This window comes from Copidosoma floridanum, unplaced genomic scaffold (genome assembly GCF_036245765.1).
Source record: "Copidosoma floridanum isolate Cflo_tuat_1 unplaced genomic scaffold, Cflo_Japanese_pri ptg000029l, whole genome shotgun sequence".
Classification (NCBI taxonomy): Eukaryota; Metazoa; Arthropoda; class Insecta; order Hymenoptera; family Encyrtidae; genus Copidosoma; species Copidosoma floridanum.
Window position 1 is genome coordinate 6,432,977 of NW_028321906.1, and position 20,840 is coordinate 6,453,816.

Consider the following 20,840-nt stretch of genomic DNA (forward strand, 5'->3'; position numbering starts at 1 on the left):
TTAAAAACCTTTCACATCAACTACGTAATTTATTTAATACAACTTTAATGCTTTATTTAATATGGATGTCATTAAATCAAATGAAGAGCATTTATGTGGTACGTGGACCGATAATGAATAACTTTTCCGAACTTGGTATTTTCTTAAAAATTAGTTTTTTTTATAATTTTTTGCAGTGCAAAAATTTGGTGATAATATATTATTGATTACTCATAATAAAATCGATAGAGAAATCGTGCAGAAATGATTTTCTTTTTAAAAAATATTTGACGTTATTAGGATGTACATATAATATTCTCAAAACTTTCATAAGATTTACTTGTATTGGGAGTTTTTGTGGATACGTATCCACATAAACATTGACGAACGCAGGATGGATCAGGAGGGCCAGGACGAATAGCACAGGATGTTGTGCGACATTCTTTTATTTGTCACGAGTCTTTTTCTTACACGTAGAATTTTCTTTCCTTTTTCTAAATAGAATGCTTATTGCACTCAACGAAAACAACACGCCACATACACTACGTGGGGGAATAGAGAAGAGAGGGAGGGATATGGGAGAAAGTGAGAGGAGCAGAAATTTGCGTAGATGAGCTTGAGGCACGGATGCGAGAGGACGAGGCTCGCGATACTTCTCTCACCCATCACGAGAGTTCCTACTTAATTACAATAATCACAGAAAAGTTCTTCGCTTCGTTATAAATTCATACCAGTACGGTGTAAAGGTACGTATGGCGCTCTTATACGTATGAATACATTTACAAAAGTGTTGCGTTTCGTTTCGATTGTAACGTGTGTTTTTTAATTTCATGCAGTCGAGGTGAAAACGCAAAAAGTTCAATTAATATATTTCGGATGTTTTACTTAACTTTCAAACAAAAGAGCTGTAGACATTTGTAACGTTGTTTTTGTTTTCTCGTGGAGCTATGTTACGGACGAAAATGTCGAATCGAGTAAGCACGTTGGAAACATTTTTTCCAAAGTATCGTAGTACACTCTTCTGTGATAAACTTCTGGTGGTTCTTTTTTTCTTAAGTAACATTTTTTCAATGATTTGTCATGTGGGCAATGTATAGAGTTTAAATGCTCACAATTAAAGAAATAAAAATTTTTTTCAATAAATACGTCTACATGTTAAAAAAAAAAAAAAAAAAAAAAGATGAAGCTTTGTGCCAATGAGTTGGTAGCGGTTCTTGACTAAAGTTAAAAAAAAAGTTTATAAAAGTTTCATTTAAATCGGTATTATATTCCTGGAAATTTTTCTCAGTAAAATATAAATGTAAATGATACAGACACAGAAGGAATTATCAGCATCTATCTTTCACTCTTTTCATATGTTTTTATAACGAAAATTTCTTAAATTTTTGCACTTGAAAATTCAACTCCTGGTATTTTTTAACAAACAAAAAATTTAGCGCATTTTTAGCTAGAACTTTTTCATCTTATGAATTCTTTAAATGTTTCAGCATTTACAGGAATACAATGGCAAAAGTACTGGCTTATTGGATTGTTATTATTACTTTAAGAATACTTTTTTGCGCCACTGTTGCTGATGCCTATAACAGTAAGTACTAATCAATGAATTTTCACCTGTAGAGAAATTTTTGCACTCATAAAATTGCATGTAGTTATTGTGTAATGCCGATAAAGAAAAAAAAGGCCTAAAAATTTTTTTAAAGACAAAGAATAATTGTTTTTTTTTTTACCATGGGCGCAAAGTAAAAAAATCTTGGGATCTCGGGATTGTCGTATGCTTGTGCCCGAGGTTTGAAAGTCGTTTTTCTTTCCGAGAGTGCAAGGATATTTAAGGACGCAAAATTTGACTTTGCGCTATCGGTAAGAAAAACGACATACGCGACTTGGGCACAAACACTCATACTAGTACGTTGTGCCATGGTAACGGAATGTACTGTTTTTTTTGGTCATTAAAAATAAAATTATTCCCCAGAAATCGGCAGAACATGCGAGGATATCAGCTGCTTCCCGGACGAGGAATGTGTAATGTCCAAGTGTAATACATATCCAACTTGCCAAAAAAAAAGCCAACCAGGTAAGAATTTCACACCCAATCCTATTCACATTTGTGCTCTATTATTTCTATTAGTTAATACAACACCTCTTGCATGAATGACTCGTCCCCTCTCTGTAATTTTTTTTCTTCTCCATTGCTATTTGGTTTCTCAGTATTTCAACTTTATTTATTTATCAAGATGTTGGGAACTTTACGAAATATTTTTTTGACGTGGTTCCTCTAAGTAGAAAATAGTTGTTTTTTTCGTACCATGGGTGCAAAGTAAAAAAATTTCGCCAAAAGGGCGGGATTGTTGTATGCTTGTGCCCGAGTCGCGTCTAAGTATTGTTTTTCTTATTGAGGGTGCAAAGTGCAGTTTTGCGGGAGTAGGAACTCATTGAGCCCAGTAAATCACTTTGAGAAGTACTTTGGGCTCGGAGAATGGTAAAAACTTTTATGTCCATGGGCCCGAAGTGATTAAAAGGGCGTAAAGCAGCAGTTGCACCTTGTGCCCATGGAAAAAAATATTTTTTAGTCATTGTTGCATAACTTTAAAAAAAAAAATTACTCTCACTTCAATGGCACATTGATTGGTTTGCTAGTTGACTGCACGACTATTTTTTCAACTAAAGCTTAATGAAAGCTTTGATATTGAAATAAGACAATAAAAAAAAAAAAAAAAAAAAAAAAATTTACCCTAAATAGAAGAACCTGTAGCGATGCCAGTGATACCTCCTCAGCATGAGAAAAAGACTCACCGTGGCATCGATGTTGAAGCTATCGATGGTTTTGAGAAAGAACTCGACACTATTAATCAGAAAAAAAAAACGCCTAAAAACACGGAATGAAGGTTTTCGGGTTGGAACGACAGAAGAGACATTGCAATACTTATTGTATGACATTGAAATCAGATTTAGACAATACTAAAGTTTTTATGACCAATCAACTAAGATTTTAAAAAGTATCAAGTACTTGCCAATATTTTTTTTATAAGTACTCTTCATTTTACCCATGTTAAAACATACTAAAATAATATTTGATAAATATAATTATGAAGATAAACTCTTTGATAACAAAATTAATTTAATTTTGCTTCACAGAAATGATAATCAATTCTAATATGAATCAAACTACTTGAACCACAAACAAAATTGTTTCACTTGTTTCATGATGTACAGTTACGAAATCTACACTTATTTACCATAAATCAGTACAATGAAGAGAAATTGTAATTTATCATATTTCGTAACAATGTTTTATACTCATGATGTAATATGTTATGTCAACAAAGTTGCAATAAAATCTCCCAATAAAAATTTTACTTCTGTATTTGATAGAAATATTCCTAATTTTGTTATGAATTAACTTAATCTTTGAATATACCTCATTTCGGAAGTAACCACTAGTTTGGATATTTTGTTGAGTCTCCTTGTGGCGGCACTCATTATAATTCCCGCGGTTTTTGTAAGTGTAAGGTACAGAAATCGATACAAAAAGAGTTACCACATTGATCTCGTTTTCTGTCACATTCTTTTTTTTTGCGAATCCACAAATATATTAGTTAATTTCAACAAAATATTTTCAAGCTTACTCAAATACTCTTTGTGCTATTTATTCAAATCAATTTTTATTAGCATTAAAAAATCAATTTTATTATTGATTATTAAGTTGACCATCGAATACAGAAGTTGAAAGGAGTTTCGTCTCGTTTTATACCGAAAAAAAGTAAAGACATGATGTAAGCATTAGTTGGTCTTTAACTTGACCATTTATATTTTGATAGCCTTTATGCGAACTCATTTGTAATTTATCTACTTTGACGTACTGTAGGTGTAAACTGCCAAAAGTAAGCAGAATTGCTTTTGCTATTTTATTAGCAGTACTTTTTTACGTCAATAATTCGGAGGCTTTTTCAAGTAAGTATCAATTAACAATTTTTTTTCCTTAATTTAACAAAAGTTTTAAATTTAAATACTCACTGCTGTTACTATTATGTCAAGAGTCGAAATCTATACTTTATGCTAATTCACACGTCTCACATGAAACAACTGTGCATAAGTAAATTTAAAGGTATATAGATGCTTCCCAAATGAAAAGTTTAAAAAAAGTCCCGAATCCGTGAGAAAAATAAGAAGCCTACCGTACCAGCAAACAGCCCAAAGGGAAAAATTCCAAATTTAACTTCCAACGAAAAGCTCCCTATGACCAATCGACCAAACACGTCCACCCGTTGATAAAACACATGCACAACAGCATCCGCATCGCTTCCCCAGGTGTCTCTAGGAGTAGCGGCCCAAATCACCGCCGAAGAAAAGCTTTCCAAAGCATGGGCGGCTTTTCCACCCTCGAGCGCAACCCCGGGTGCGCAGCACACGAGTCGGGGGAGCGAAATTTGATATGCCGGGCGGCCAACGGGGCGACAGTCGTGCCGCGATCTCCACCGCGGAGGGCGAGCGCGCGACACCCTCCTCCGTTTCAAACGTCACGCGCGTTTTGCACGCATCAGAGGAGTATCAGTTGCTAAATTTCCCTATTTTTTTGTTTCTCTCTTGGAACTTTAACTATTGTCGCGTGAAGGAAGCAAAATTATAAATGTGCTCGTTGGCGGTGACATGATCACGTTGGCGTGGGAAGCCGGCGAATGTCAAGAAGGAAAAATGCCATAGTACGTTACGAGCGGAATGATTGTTGTTGCTGTTATCGTTGCCTCTCTAACTCTCAGAGTTTTTGCAAAACGATAGTGATTGATTTTTTTTAGCGAGGCATTGCGCTGTACTGGAAAATTTAATTCTAAACGACAAAATTTTACAATAGTACGTGTGTTTTTGCAGGGACGTATGTCTTTTTGTTTTAGAGTATGAACTACATTTGTGGTACGATAAACCTGTAAGCACGTCTTGGTTATACCTTGACTCGTCAGTGGGGATGAAAGTATTTTCGAAAACAGCTTTTTGTACGTGTAGCATAGGCAAGTTCTCATATTGGTTCCTGTAATGTCATAGTCACAGATCCATCGGAACAAAAGCAAATAACTTTCTTCTACAATTCATCGCGTGAATGAAAATTTTAATGAAAAGTAAAGTTGAGTGCGAGTGATTGGATGAATTTGAGCTTTTGGTGATTCTCTCCAAATTATAATTTTATTAGAAACAAAACAATACATCGACACTGTATATTTGTAACACTTATCAAAGCGTGCAAAATTTAATAAATCACTGACGATGAAAAATTGTAGTTTTAAATTTTGTTAAAAGATTCCAAACGAAAGTTGAATATCGAATCAAGGTATGTCAAAACTTTGATATAAATCGTAAACTACTCAATGTTCGGTAAATATCACTAGTGATTTGAGATAAATTGTAAGTGAAAATAACCACAAGAATAAATCAATTGCTCGGGTGCAACGAGAACTTTAATTGAATTAAAAAAAGTTACAAAAAAAAAAAAAAAAAAAAAAATTGTCATCCACGAAAAAATAAAGCAACATGGAAACGTTTTAGTTTCAAAGGTTTTTGATTCGCTTGCTACCAATTAAATTACAGTGCTCGGTTAAATTTTCCTGCTTGTAATACCAATTTGTACACGATGAGGTAAATCGTCCATTCATCCATCCTCGGCACTAGTGTTCGATCCAACGCAGCACAGTTATAGTAAACTCCAACGGCGGAAATAGCTACAAGGACAAAAACGACAGTTCCGCATTGACAAACGACGATCGGTGTCACGGGCAGTCCTGCATGCATAAGCAGCAGCAGCGCCGGCCGTTTGCCCGTCACCTCTACCACGACCCCCACCCCCGCGATGACACGCGAATCCTGAGCCCCGGGCCCGCCAGCCGTGGAACCGCGAGATGCAGCTGGAGCGGCAAGCGATGCTGCTGCAGCAGAGCGACAATGGCACGGCGATCGAGGGGGACATCGTCATCGACGGCGCGACCGGCACCAACACCGAAGCGGCCGAGCTCGACCGGGTCGTCCAAAAGTACGTGAGCATCATCGTGCCGATAATGTTCGGCCTGATCGGCTTCGTCGGGCTGATCGGCAACAGCCTCGTCGTCGCCGTGGTCGCCTTCAACACCAGCATGCGCTCCACCACCAACATACTCATCATCAATCTGGCCGTGGCCGATTTGCTCTTCGTCATGTTTTGCATACCCTTCACGGGCACGGACTTTGTTCTGCCGTACTGGCCCTTCGGCAACGTGTGGTGCAAGTGCGTGCAGTATCTCATTATCGTCACCGCCTGCGCGAGCGTCTACACCCTCGTGCTCATGAGCTTCGACAGGTGAGTTTTCGTTGGTGTGTTGCCAAGTTTCATGGTGTTTCGATGTTCGTCAATGGACGTGTAGCTTGGAGATTTCAGTGTCCTTTGGATGTATTTATAGGGCAAGGAAAACGTAGTCACGACACTTTATATTAATATTCGATTTTTGGACCATTTCTTACGTGGAAGAACAACAAAAATCTTTTGGGATGGTGAAATTTTTTTTTTTTTTTTCCACGTGCCTTGGGTATCAGCGCGAAAAGCTTCGTTAAAGTGCAACGAAGCAGCATTTCTGCGCGTTAATTGAATCGGTATTTTTTTAAGGGAAGAAACAATCTTCCCTTTTTTTTTAAAAAAAAATGCCCCGCAGAGAATGTAGGTATTCTTTTTACTTTGGCTCAAGGAAACTAAAAAAAAGTTGAGAGTAAAAGTTTTAAGCTAAAAAAGTTTGTCGAGCTTGAATTTTTTGCGCGCTTGCAAAATTTCTCTTACCCATCCCTGCGGGCACGCGGGAGAGACAAAAATTTCGGTCCCAAAGGTACGGAGTCTCGGAAAAAGCATCTTTGAAATTTTCGTAGCTCCTTTCGGGTAATAATTTTTCTGCTCGCACGAGGAGCTACGTCACCTAATACACTTGCCGCGTAGAGACCCTCTTAGGAGATTCGCAAGAATTGTGTGTTGGCGTCTACACGTGAAAAATTCGGTAGCGCGTCTTGGATAAATTTTGATTTTTCAGCTGACCTTGTTTACCCCTTGACTACGATCACGACGCAGAAACAGTGTGTTTGAAATTCATACTTGGGACCTGCCCATTTTTACAAGGGTCTCGAAAAGGTTGTTTTTTTTTTTTTTTTGTCCAAGTTGCCTTTCTGGACAGGATAACATTGCGGAGAATGTGAAGCCAATAAAGCCAATATGGAGCTAAAAAAAATTCGATCACATTATTCATCCTTCGATAAATTTGTGTTATAACTTCTGAATATTAAACTACTTTTTGTAAGTACGGAAAAGCGCTTTTTTGAGAATTTACTGCAAAACGTTTGGAAAACCCGTAGAAAATTAATTTCGTCACCTCAAAATAATGAGACATGCACACATTCATTTATGTTTGTTTGCCGCGTAATCTTAATCTTTTTAGCAGCTCTCGCGCGTGAAGAAAATTTTTGCCACTCTCTACACTCCCCCGGAGCGTATCAAGTATGCGCCACGGTTTGCTCGGTAAACAGCGTACCGCTGCTGTGGACACTTTACGCTAAAAACGTGCCATTCGTTCCTATCACGAAACATCATCAAAGATTTTAATTAAGAAAAGAAAAAACATTTGGGAAACATTTTCTTCCGTAGGGTGATTCAATTTTCTCGACGCGATTTCCATTAAAAAAAAAAAAAAAAAAAAAAAAAAAAAAAAACGATAATAAGAATTTCCAAACGCAGGACCGCAAATGGGAAAAAAAAACTCCGCGTCGTACGCGCGTACACCCGTTCAATTAAATCCCTCCCACGCGAGCTTATATATTTATAAGCTGTGCCCCTGTTTTTTCCACACGTGGCAAAGGCAGCTACTGTTTAACTCACCCCAACGACTCTGATGAAATTTTCCAGGTGCGCCTCCGAGCCCCGAAATGGAAACCGATATTCGACTTATGGACCTCCCCTCGCTTCGTTACAAAGTCTTTATCCATTCAGGTACACGAAAATAGGTCTCGGTGTGAAATGCAAAATAGCAGATATACGCGTTCGCTGTAGCGTAGGAGTATAGGTATACCAGCCACTTCTTGAAAGAATAAAACAAGAGAGAAGCAAAAGAACGCGCCAAGCACCCTGAATTCCCCCCCCCCTGGGTGCTGGATTAAATTCTCTCGGCTTCGTGGAAATGTAAACGGAAAAACAGCGCTTAACTCGAGATAAACCGCTCGAAACGCCAATTTCACCACCTCTCCCTTAACTCATCCGGTGTGTATAAGCGGATAAACGCAACTTTTATCTCGCACGAGAGGAATCACCCGCTGTACCATACGTGCACGTTCGCGTTAACGCACCAACGAAACGAGCTCGCCTGACGGAAATCCAATACGAGGACCAGCCACGCTGAAACTTAATTCTCGATCCTTCCCTCCTGGCGCCCGTTTCTATGTCTATCTCCTGCCCGCGTATAGTTTGTAATCCGAGACGAGGCCGGACAATGGCAATGTTCCACAGGGGAGGCCTTACGCGGTGCAACAGCTACTTCTGCGCCAACTGGACGTGATACACTAATTAATTTGATTATACCCCGACCCCTGAGTAGCGGTTCGATGAATCCTCGTGCATTTCGACCGGGAAGCACGTGGCTGAGCGCAAAAATTGGGAAAAAAAAATAACTCCGCTAAGCGAGTAAATGGTGGAGTCATTACCGATTTTTCTCGCGGGGGGTTGAATAATTCGCGCGCGTGACGGAAAATGGGAAACAGCATCATTAAAGAGCGTTTGCTCGAGTTTTTTATCGGCCGCGCGAGTATATCCTCGCACGCGTGCTCCGAATACATTATGGAAATCGCTCGATGTGCTGCTACTCCTATCGATTTTTCCGCGATCGGGTTGTTTTTGGGAAAAGGGGTGAATTTGATTGACCAGTGCGCGAAATCCTTTCGGAGGAGATGCTGCGGACGAGAAGTTTTATTTTCTTTTTGAACCATACGCGTGACTTGGTACAACATCGGTGTGGGTTTGTGTGCGTCAACAATGGCAACGATTTACATACTTTGCTATGCAAAGCGGCTCTTTTCTATTCGCGATTGTTCTGGTTGTGGTGATTTGTGAAAAATCTCCCGAAAAGCCTTGCCGGTCTGGATGAAACGGGCTCGTTTATCAAGGGCGTAAGCCATAGGTGAACATGTTTTATACCCGTATTTGTTGCATTACGCGGCGAAAAACAAACATCTTTCGAGGTTCAACAGCTGAAAGGAGGACGTGTGATTTTTCGTCTAATTGAAAAATTTTTCAGCTTTCGTGAATCCCACGGTTTATCCACGTAACTCGAGCTTTAAAAGATTTTGATTCGATGAAAAAATTTAGGTCATGCTCGTTAATACCGTTGCCAGAAAAAAGTATTTTTTTTTTTTATCGAGTTGAAGGTTATTTTTCATCGCAAAAGCTTCTGACATTTCAAGTAAAAACAAAAATTTGGGGATTAACGTTTTTCATTACATTTAAAAATAAGTAAACTACAGTTTAGTACTTGTTTGAATTGATGAAAAATAATAACTTACTTTGACTTTGACGGATCTGAATTTTGTCGATTTAAAGCGTATTGCTTTCCTCCGAGCATGAACAATGAAAACTAATTTTGAATTATTGGAACATGAGATCGTTGTTAACTTATTTTCAATTTCCATGGTACCCATGTATATTCTAGTAATATTTGCATCATCCAATGAACTTGGCTTATCTTCGTTTTGTGCTAAACACTACCCTATAGTATTGCTACTATTCCGATAGAAATGTTAAGTATGAATCTAAAAAAAGACACTTTGCTTTTATTTTGAAGAGGATGAGAGGAGGAAGAAAAATGTATCCAGAAGCGACGTAATCAAGCACAAACGCATACCTACGTGCACGCCGGGATGAAAAGCCTGTAGCAGCGTGAAATGGTGCGCGCGGGGGAAAAAAATGAAAGCCGGGGGAGGAAACGCCTGGTACTCGTTATCATTTTCCTGAAATATCAAAGACGGGACCGGTTTCAATGCCCCTACGAATGACAAGCTGTGTGTGCGAGTGAGAATGTATGAACACGGAAAAACTTTTACGTTGTACCAGTTGTTGCATCGATCGCTTCTTTTTTTTTTCTTTTTCTTTAGTCCAACCACTTTCTTTTTTCGCTACTCGCAGATGAGGATGTCAAGAGTTACGAGCCAATAGAGTTCTTGTTTTTGGGTTGCCATTGTTGAGTTTCCCCCCCCCCCCCCTCTCTCGATATGATTTTACTCCATGTATTTTTCCGGATTTAACGAAACCCCAAGATAATGAAATAGCTGCAAGGATTTAATTATTGGTTTTTCAGCTCCAAGGTATGATCAAATGCATATCCATTTCTGATGTCATTTTGCCAATGAAAAAAAAAAAAAAAAAAAAGAGAGAGAGAGAGAGACTGGATTTTTCCTCGCATACGTGTGATCTGTCGCGTCCCTGATATTAAAAAATTTCCCTCTGCTGCTCTTCGACTACGTACAACGTTGGCACACGAGAGCAATTACCGCGTCACGTGTTCCGTGAAAGGTTAATCAAGAAATTTCCAAAGATCCAGCTTCTACAATGAATTTCAACATTTTTCAGTAATGGGATATCGAAAAATTAAATTTTCAAAAGGCACGCGTCAAAAACTTACTTACTTTTCAGATAAATTTATTAAACATTGTTTTAAACTATTCTGCGTAAAATCATCCAACTTTTAACAACTTGGAACGAGATCGCATCTGTTCCAAATCAACGCAACTATACCGAACTTGGCACGTTTGTAAATGAAATTTCCTTATTTGGAGCAGACGTGGATTAGTCACTAGGCGTGGACTATTAATTAGCATTTGAATTTATGAAACGAGTGATTAAACAAAAGTCAGTGTTTCAAAGTCTTAGCTAAAAGTCCCACCCCCTGTGCTGTAGTAGGTACAATTAGAGATACTCGTTTCCAATAGAATTTCGGGTGAGTCAAAAAATCTAATCTCTAAAATACAAAAAATAATGATAAAAAAAAATCAGAAAACCCACCCCTGGTAACTCACGACATATCCAAATAAGCCCCATCGGACAAACGAACGTCTGGTCGAGCCATTGATGTAGTCTCGAAAAGGACAGCGCGATCCCGGTCCAGATTGATTTAATTACCATAAGCCTCCCTCCTCCACCTCGTTTCAGTCGACAAACATCAATGCCACGTCCCCACATCGTCCCCTTTCTCTTTGTCTCTCCCATCCGCTGGCACTCCAAAGGTTGCACGTACGCGTCCCGAAACCACAGCTTCCGATAAAAGTCTCCTTCCACCGCTGTACATCTCCCACGGCTATCCCGGCCGAACAATCGAATCCATCAGCGCGAGAGCCCACTCGACCATTTATCCACGTTTCGCGTATCGGACCGAGTGAAGAAACACCCTTGGTTTTATAAATCGCGTAACCACCGATTTTAGCCCCGCATTTTTTCGTCCTCATGCCCAGAGTGGCATTAGCGGCTCTCGATGTCAAGGGATGGACAATGAACGCGCTTCCGATAGTTTTTTAATCACCAGCTGCACGCGAATGACACATCGTGTATGTCCAAACAGGTACCTGGCCGTCGTGCACCCGGTGAGCTCGAGGGCCGTGAGGACGGAGGGCCACGCGATCGTCGCCATCTGCATCGTCTGGTTCATTATCCTCACCGTGTCGATACCCGTGTTCATGATCCACGGCGAGGTCAGCGAGGTAAGTTGCACCGTTACGTAACATTCTCGCGTGGAAATTAAAAAAAAAACCCCTTGCAGTTTTCGAGCTTTCGTTTCAAGTGGCTCGTCCCTACTCGTTTGTGATGTAAAAAATTCAGATAACCCGCGTTGAATTTTCCATTGTAAAGGTACAACACATGAGTTTTCGAGTACGTGTTCCACTGCAAAGGAAGACGAAAAACTGTTTTAATTAAAACGCGGGTTACGAGCGTTCTCGCTTCAGGAATGCATGCATCATCATAAAAAAAGAATACACCTCGAAGCGAGCAACAACGCATGCACTTTTGAAAATCCCATTTACCCCCGGTACCCCGACAAAGAGGAAGGTTTTTTTTCTTCTCTCCGGCATCATCAAAGTACCCTTCAATATTAACGCCTCGTTCGAGGCCCACCCCAATAACCACGACGGTGAGCACGAAAAGTAACAAGAGCCAAACGATCGCAGGCCTACAGCCAGCCCGAGTTGCCCGAGGCGAGGAACGGCACACTGTTGTCCGACAGCGGGAGGGTGGTGGCGCCTACGCCCACGAGGCCGGCGAGGATCAACAGCAGCAACAGCGTGGCTCCGCTCGAGCTCAAGCTTATCACGGCTTGTCGGATCCTCGACGAGAGGGACTGGCCGGTTTTCCAGTGGATATTCTTCCTGGCCAGCTACTTGGTGCCCCTGCTGCTCATCGGCGGCCTGTACCTGGGTATGCTGATGAGGCTGTGGCAGGCGCCGAGGATCAGCGCGGACGGGCTCAGGGGTCGGAAGCGGGTCACCCGCCTCGTCGCCGTTGTCGTTGGCGTGTTCGCCTTCAGTTGGGCCCCCATTCAGGTATACACCCCATATTTATTCATCCCCTTCTTTGGTGGTGGCCGTGGTGAACAATTCATGGGTGACGATGGGTATAAATAATCGATGCACGAACAATACACCGCCTTCCTTTATCGTGGTTATTCATTTTGTTGGCCTGCGTCATAAGCCAAAGGAGAGTTACGCTGACGAATAACACACCCATTCGTTATTCACGCGGCCGTCTCGTTAGGGGTACCTATACGTCGTGCACGCGTGCGCCTGATTAATATCATACCGTTGGACTGCCGTGACTATGTTACATTTTGTACGCTCGATTTATCCTGCGGCCAAAATAAACATTCGAAGCAGCAGCAGCATAGGTGAAGTTTAACTAATTAGACGATAAACGTGGAAACAGAGACGAGGTGTAATTACGAGAGCGGTCCGGACCCTCCGCTTCCTCGGTTATCGCGAAACTAACCGCGCACTGAAATATTAAACGCTCGTCTGACCAATGAGCGACTTTACTACTGAAATTTTTCAACCTTTTCTTTTTACCTCGTGAAAAACAAAAAAATTAAAATAAAAATAAACGTAAATTGCTCACTGCTCGTGAAGATAATCCCTCTCGGAGGAGGAAACACATTTTCCAAGTACACACAAAGAGAGAATTAATGTATCGTCACGTGCGACAGATCAAGCCATGGGGGGAGTAAAACGAAATTTTCCGCATTGCGATGGGGGGGGGGGAAATTAAATATACAACAAAATAAACAAACAAATGAAAATGACCATTCATGTCGGTAGATCGTCCTCGTGTGCAAGTCGCTGGAAGTCTACCCGCACAACACGGCGACCATATGGTTCCAGATATTCGGGCACGTGCTCGCGTACGCCAACAGCTGCGTCAATCCCATACTGTACGCCTTTTTGAGCGAGAACTTTCGCAAGGCGTTCTGGAAGGCCATGTACTGCCGCGACACCACCAACCAGGACCAGCACAACCATCTACAGACCAGGACCACGCGGATACCCAGCTCCGGGCAGATCATCTAGGTGGTGAGTACACCCTTTGTTCTGTTGCTTGCTTGCAATCTCTTGCTCGAGCGCGCCCAGAGGCGTGTATGTAGTTGGGGTATATGTTTGTACTTGGATTCAATAACGTTGCGGTGTGGATGGTGTCGAGTGGGAACTCGATTCGAAACGAGGATGGGAGAGCCATAATTTGGGGGGCGGAACTCCGATGAAAGCCACCCGGTGTCGTAAAAGATAAATGTTTACACGGAAATCGAGCTGGTAAAGTGCCTCGATCTGCTTTTTAATTGGACTGGTGTGTGCCCTCGACGTGTCGTCACTGTGCGTATACCGTAAGAGGCGTTAATGTCACTGAAAGTACATAAGTTTTTTTTTTTTTATCGGTTCATTGCACCCCGCGGTTTTTACCCCACGGTATATTTATCGTATTCGAGCTGCGAAATCATACACCCGCGTCGTTCGTCTTCGCCAGTCGTGGAATCGTATATATCGGCGCGTGGCCTTAAAAATCATCCCCCGCTTGTTTCGCCGAGAGTCCCTTATATCCATCTAGCGTCACGAAACAAGGAATGAAAGCAAGGGCAGGGGGCACATAATATCCCGTGTGTCCCGTAAAACCGGCGCCAGAGCCCCTTGGTGGAAAAGAAAAAAAAAAACTTACGCACACACCTTCCCTGTCGTTTCTACGGGACGCGCGAGTGGGTGAGAAAGCCATCTCGTCAAAAGCCTTGAGACACTCGTACATATAAACAACAGCCCCCTTCTTGTACATACCATACGCATACATATAGTAGGCAAAACATGTATTTATACAGAAGAGGAGGAGGAGGAGGGGGGGGTTGGGAGGGAGTCCTCTGTAGTTGACGCCGGGAGTTCAAATTTATTGGCCCTTTCTGGCGCACCCGCTTAATGTCAATAGCAGGGGCTACGAGACAATTTTACCGCCGCGTACACACACGCCGATGCTGCCTATCTCCACCGTGTAGCTTTTCCATTGGCCGTGTCTCTCTTTATTCGCTGTACAATCCATTTGTCGCTCCGTTAGGGCTGCGAGGGAACAATGTTTGGATTAGGGTGGCCACAGCTGTACGTTCCTCTCTCTCTCTTTCTGCGGAAAAGTGTATACGATTGACTAGAGTCGCTTGGCTTTTCCGATTTTCTCTCGTTTCGTTCCCGTATGGTGTTGCTGTAGCTTACGGTTGGAAGGAAGAATTTTTTTTCTGAGTAATCCGGAGGGCGCTGTGTACCAATCGAGAGGAAAATGGGACATTGTAAACAATACCGTCGATGTAATATCTTTCACCGTCTTGCACATAAAACAGCCCTTGGAGGATAAAGTCATTTTTTTGTGACTTGTTTTTTTCCGTCCACGTTGGATCATCGAGTAATGTCTACCGTATTGATTGTGCTTTTAAAATAAATCGGGACGAGTTGACTACTGCCAGTCGCTTTACGTTCGGCTTGAGATGTCTCCATACAAAGAAACTTTCATCCCCGATAGCCTTTCAGAGGGAGAATAATTACACATACTTTTGTTTCGTTTTTGCCGAGATAAAGAAACAGCAGCACAAAAAAACAAAGGACTTGCACTCTTTTTCCAAGTTGTGGAAGCTTTCGTGGAGAGGAGAAAAATTTTCATTTCAAACAGCGCGACCGTACTTTGACATTTCGGTGTAGCGGATGCTTTTAATCGAACGCTCGTTTTTGTCTTTTGCGTATACATGTTTTGCGACAACAACGATGTCATTTTTTCTTTTCATTTTTCGGTATTTAGATTTTACTTGCACACAAGAGGTATTGAATGACTTTGTGGGTGTGTGTTGATATCATCCATGTATTATTTCAAATAAACTTTTCGCATATTTTGCACAGAAGAATTTTATGATGAAAAATTTTTAATAACACATTATTAAAGCGCGTGGGGGGGGGGGAAAGTTTTATTTTACTGCGTACAATAATGAAATTAAAATGGAAGCGCGGGGAAATTCCCCTGTATGAGTTTACGAAACCATAATACTTAGGTATGTATATAAAGTGGATGAAACGTGATTGAAATGCGCAGAATATTGATAAATTTTTTTTTTTTTTTGATTTTTGCACATAAAAGCATCAGTGGAACAAACTATATTAATCCTCTGGAAACAAGTTATTTCGATATTAATTTAATTAACTGTAATATATCAAGCCCCTTGTTTAATTAATGAAGCCATGACTGCATTCATTCTCAATTACAAACAAGCAACAGCACGGGAAATAAAATGCATTCATCCATATCTTTGAGTTGCTTTTATTTTTTTTTTAATTTCAATTGATTAAAACTCGTAATTGACGCATTTGTATTGCGCATATCACCGCGGTGTGATAAAAATTAATTAACAAAAGAACACCTATTAAAAGTTGAATTTCATATCCGCGTGTGCACTGCAGTGTTGAAAGATTCCCATAAAAATAAAAGTTCTGATTGCTTTTTCAACCCTCGTGCTGAAAAATTGGTCGTTTTCCCAAACTAAACATCGCCCGCGAGACTCAAACTCGTTTTATGGCTAAAGGAATATCGGCGGAGTCTCCGAGCAATACGTGGAAAAGGAGCATAAAACCTGCCGGAACGACAAAAAAATCTGGGGCGAAAATCTGTTGACCCTACACATGTGTGTACGCAGGACGGCTGATAGAAACAGTTTTTTCTACTGGATGTATACATATACAGGTGCAACGAGGCGAATCCCAAAAAAGGCTGTTCGTTTCCGGGACGCGTTCGAGGGAAGAAAATTCGGTGATAAATTTCAATCGAGGTTTGGACGCTTTCAAAGCTAGGGGCCTTTATAGGCCTACTCTGATTGCCAATCGATTACCTTCGCAAAATTCGTTTCTCTTCAATATAGCTTTCTTTTTTTTCTCTTGTGCCCTTACTTCCACCTACACTGGTTATCGATATCCTTCATAATTGGCTTTCTTTCCGCGTAAAAGCACTTTTTGCAAAAGTTTGAAAACAACGATGAAAACTGTCAATCACTTTTGCTCGTTACCTTGTCTATATGGAGTTAACTGCTCCGATGGTGGACAGTAAAAAAAAAAAGGGGGACACCCTATACCTCGAATAAAAAAAAAGTCCTCGAGTGATACAAAAAAAAAAGAACTGAAAAAAGTGTGGAGCCAGGGGATAGTACTAAATTGTCCTGCCAACGTGGTAACCGTTTCCTCTTACTCCCCGGTAAAATTGTCAAATGAATGGAAATTAGTTGCGGGAGAAAAAGAGGGAGGTGACAAAGGTAAAAGTGTTCACAGGATCAAATTACTTTCGTTGAGTTTGCGGTCAAAGAGGGACGAGATGAATAAAACCAATTTCATTAAAAAAAAAAAAAAAAAAAAAAAAAAGAAAGAAAAAAGAAACAACAACATTTCAATTGGTATTGTAAATAAAAATCATGGAAAATAGCAATAAATGTATTTTACTGCATCGGTTAATTGGCATCGCTGTCTGAATTTCGCTAATGCAAGTGGAATCTCTTGTGCGAAATTAAATGCAAATCCACTTTGCGTTTCGAGTAATCCAATTGCCTCTGTGCTACTTAACAAAATGTTGGGGTATAGGGTATACATTTTTGCGTGGTCCGTGCGCTATCAAACTTTTTCCGATAATCGATCGCTTATTTTTTTTTTTTTCGTTTCCTTGGACCGCGACCATTTCTCATTATCGAGTAAACTGATCCCTACTTCGGTTATGCAAAAGTTTATCAAATTAAGCAACGAACCGACTGCAAATGCACAAGCACGATGGATCGGTAAATAAAAAATTTTTTTCGAATTACCACTGCGACAAAATTTTACACCCCAACACCCAGAAGTCGTCCCGCTGGCCTCGTCTCGTTATTATTCCAGCTCCGTTATTTGGTCATCCGGAGCTGCACTGGTCCCTTTGTTTCTCGGCACGAGTACGTACTTGGATGATTCGTGTGACAGTTTCTGGGGTAAGTGGGTGCAGCGCTCGGGTGTGCATAAACACTCCGATGTCGTCGAGCCGAGAGAAAATAATGCACTTGTCGTAGCGTAACTACGAGTCGAGTGAAATGCATCAGTTTCATCTGAGACGGGCAAGTAGTTAATTTGGAAAAAAAAAAAAAAAAAAAAAAAAAGTTTCCACAAGGTTGAATGACAGGGTTGTTTATTCTTACCTTCGTCAACAGTTTTTTTATTCATCGCACCATAAAACGACGAGGGTGCGAAATAAATCGACCCTTCAGCTTAAAACAACGGGGTGCGAGAAATATACGTACCTACGTTTCCATTAGGGAGCTGTTTTCTTACCAATTTCGGCCTTGGCCATTGATTTTTCATGCTGCGGTCCAAACACACCAGCTGCCAAAACAGGAGGGGATGCGTAAGTGCGAGAAAAGTAAGGGCACATCGATCGATGAGCTGTAAAGTGTTTATGTCACAACTGAGCGTATAAGTTATTGAGAGAAAAAAAAAAAGAAAAAAAGTAACGCGTTATACGTAAAGGATAACTCTGTCTTTTTTCGGTAAAAGAGCCGTCAAAGGTGATGGCCGACTCGTGGTCCGTCAGGTGGATCGATACTCAGTGGTCGGGGGGTGGGGAAAACACGAACCCTTTCGGAGGATTGCAGAGTATATATACTTTTGGCTGTCTTTGCCAAACTCTCTGTTAACAGCTCTCTTTTCTTTGCTCGTCGGCAGCTCTTTTTGCTGGCATGTTTTCAAGACTCGTCCAATTTCCGGCTCACGTGAGGTTCAAATAGAAATTACTCGACCTCTCCGCGGAAGCAAAAATCCACACCATGAAATCTCAGCTTATTCGCATTGATAAATATACACACCTATTTGTGATTCAATTCTCATTTGGGAAAAAAAATTCAATTTTCGGCTTTCGAAATGAAAAATAACAAAAAGACCAAACCAAACAGTAATCTCGTACCACTTCGGAACCACTCCAACTCTCTCGGGTTCCCAAATAAAAAAGGGCCATCAATTTTTTTTCTCCCCCTCCCCAAAAACTTGCAAACTCGCCGGGATTCTCACCAACCCTCCCTCCCCCCCCAAAAAAAAAAATGTGCGCCCACACTTTAATAAAAACGAGAATTATCGAACTTTTCCGACTAATCCATCCTGATGATATCCCCGACCAACACAAATCTACGAGGAAAACAGTAGAAACAGCATGGCTTCGCACAGACCGAAATCTCGCATTAGCCCATAAATTTCACGCGGCACTCTCGGAGGTACATGGATGAAAAAAAAAATGAACCCACATCTGCAGGAGGGAAAATGCAAAAATCCAGAGCGTTTGCTTTTTTTTTTCTTCCAGTTGGTGAGACTCCTGATTCGCGGCCGTCCAAAGTACAGCAAGGGTTCCCGGGAGTAGGGAGGAGAGCCTACACGAAGACGCCAAGGGGGAAACTCGTCGTCGAGGCTCGAGAGGTGAATGGAATCGAGAAACACCTACCTAGCAACTGGTGACTACCCACTTGTGGGCAATACAAGATGCTTCGTGGGATCGATCAATCGAGATCGGAATCTATATATACAGTGCGCCTACCAGTAGCATTGAGCTGCAGTGAAGTGCGAGTGTGCAGTGTGTGAGTGTCATTGTCTTTCGCCTAGTGGGCGGTGGTTGGGTCTCAAGCACTTGACGGGTGTACTGTATACGCTGCCGGGGAGGGAGATAACTTGACTTTTTTTTTGTCCATCTCCGATACCGGGGGGGGGGGGGGACTCGTTTGTCAAGGTTTGGCGTTTTTCACGCCCGAGAAATGGACGTTTTTAACGTGTGTCAACTTATCGATGTATATGATTAACTACGCTGGACGTGCGGCTGATGTGCTTAAATTGAAACGGTACACATAAATAGGTATAAATAAATTATAAAACAAACTAATACATGAGAAAATATATTTAATCAATTGGTCGCGTTTAACCTTGACTGTTGGAAATTACGACGAGATCCTTGGCTTTTTTATTTCATTTTCTTTTTTTAACGCGGCAATGAGACAGAGATGATGTAATAAATTTATTTCTGAATACTGCCTCCTGCTGTTGTTGCTTTCTCCATTCGCCTTAAGCATCGTTTCTTCCCTCGTAGATTATTGTTGTTATTATTATTATTTCTTTCTTTTTGCGAAAGAAAACTTCCACTTGAGCTTTGATGGATCGAAAGGTAAGTTTATTATACTACACGACATCGTGACTTGTTGGCACTTGCAGTAGAAGTAAATTGACGATAAACCTTTTACTCAAAAGAGTCTTTTTTGTTTTGTCCATTTTTCTATAATACACAATGCAGTCACAAAGCTTTTAATTTTTTTGTTAAAATTACAATGTCGTCACGACTGAGCAACGGCACATTATGCACACTTATTTTAGTATTTATCGAAACCTTTCGCAGTAAACTAAAGGAGCAGCCATTTAATTTTAAAACACTTGGAAACTGTATTGTACGGCGCCAAAGGGAAGCAATTAGATGGCGCCAGTCAGGCGTGGTCGGGCCGACAAACATCTAAAAACAAGATAGCCGATACCTCGACGCCACGATGCCCCGTGAAACAAGCGTGGGCCATTATTATCCCTCGATTAATCAAAAACAGAAGCAGAAGAAGCGGCGAAGGAAAAATCAATAGCGATTTAGAACAGCGGCTGAATTATCGCTGCGTCGCCTCGTCCGATGTGTTACATCATTCCTGCACACGACACTATAATCGACGAGGAATCAGTTGCGTGCTTTTGTGTACATGTACGTACGCGTGGGTGAAGATCATGTTTCATACGATGCTCGTGCTCTATGGGACGCGAGATGGAGATGATAGCAGTGCAAGATAGAACTGGGCTATTATTCATCCGCTTAGCGCGTGAGTTTTGAATTTCGGCTTCAACGATAGTATCGCCCTTTCTTTTGTATCTTTGATCAAATTGATCACCGATTTTTACCGTAGCCTTTTTTTTCCTTTTGTATTCAGGGAAAGTTTAGTAGATAAAATAGCTATTTTTTCAAGATTTAAAGACTTCGTTTTCCTATCAATAAATGTTTTGGTGGGTAAAAATTATTTTTCCATTTACTCTTATTGAATGCCAACGAGTGCTTCATACGACCTCGATGAACACCGAAAAAAAGCTCTGTTGCCTAAAGGTTCCCTACAATAATAATAGTTGCAGGTATAATTAGAGCAGATGTAAAATGCAATCCATCCTCGGGAAAAAGTTTCGAGCGTTTCTTCAGCTCTCGCTGCTCGGAATTTCCAAGCGATACGTTATAAAGCCCAAAGTTAAAGTTCCCCCAAGAGTTGAGA

General features: G+C 41.0%; 2 protein-coding genes across 2 annotated transcripts; both read left to right on the forward strand.

Annotated features, from left to right (window-relative positions):
• Positions 1–610: 610 nt before the first annotated feature.
• Positions 611–3,146, forward strand: LOC149373709 (uncharacterized). The gene is made up of 4 exons (XM_089596015.1): positions 611–725; positions 1,467–1,564; positions 1,949–2,050; positions 2,717–3,146. The coding sequence occupies exons 2-4, from the start codon at positions 1,483–1,485 to the stop codon at positions 2,857–2,859; spliced, it is 327 nt and encodes a 108-aa protein (XP_089452141.1). The 5' UTR covers positions 611–725; positions 1,467–1,482; the 3' UTR covers positions 2,860–3,146.
• Positions 3,147–5,498: 2,352 nt separating this feature from the next.
• AstA-R1 (allatostatin A receptor 1) lies at positions 5,499–19,257 on the forward strand. The gene is made up of 5 exons (XM_014356317.2): positions 5,499–6,295; positions 11,571–11,709; positions 12,175–12,546; positions 13,315–13,566; positions 18,866–19,257. Exons 1-4 carry the CDS (start codon positions 5,862–5,864, stop codon positions 13,561–13,563), a joined length of 1,194 nt encoding a protein of 397 aa, XP_014211803.2. The 5' UTR covers positions 5,499–5,861; the 3' UTR covers positions 13,564–13,566; positions 18,866–19,257.
• The last annotated feature ends 1,583 nt before the right edge of the window (positions 19,258–20,840 follow it).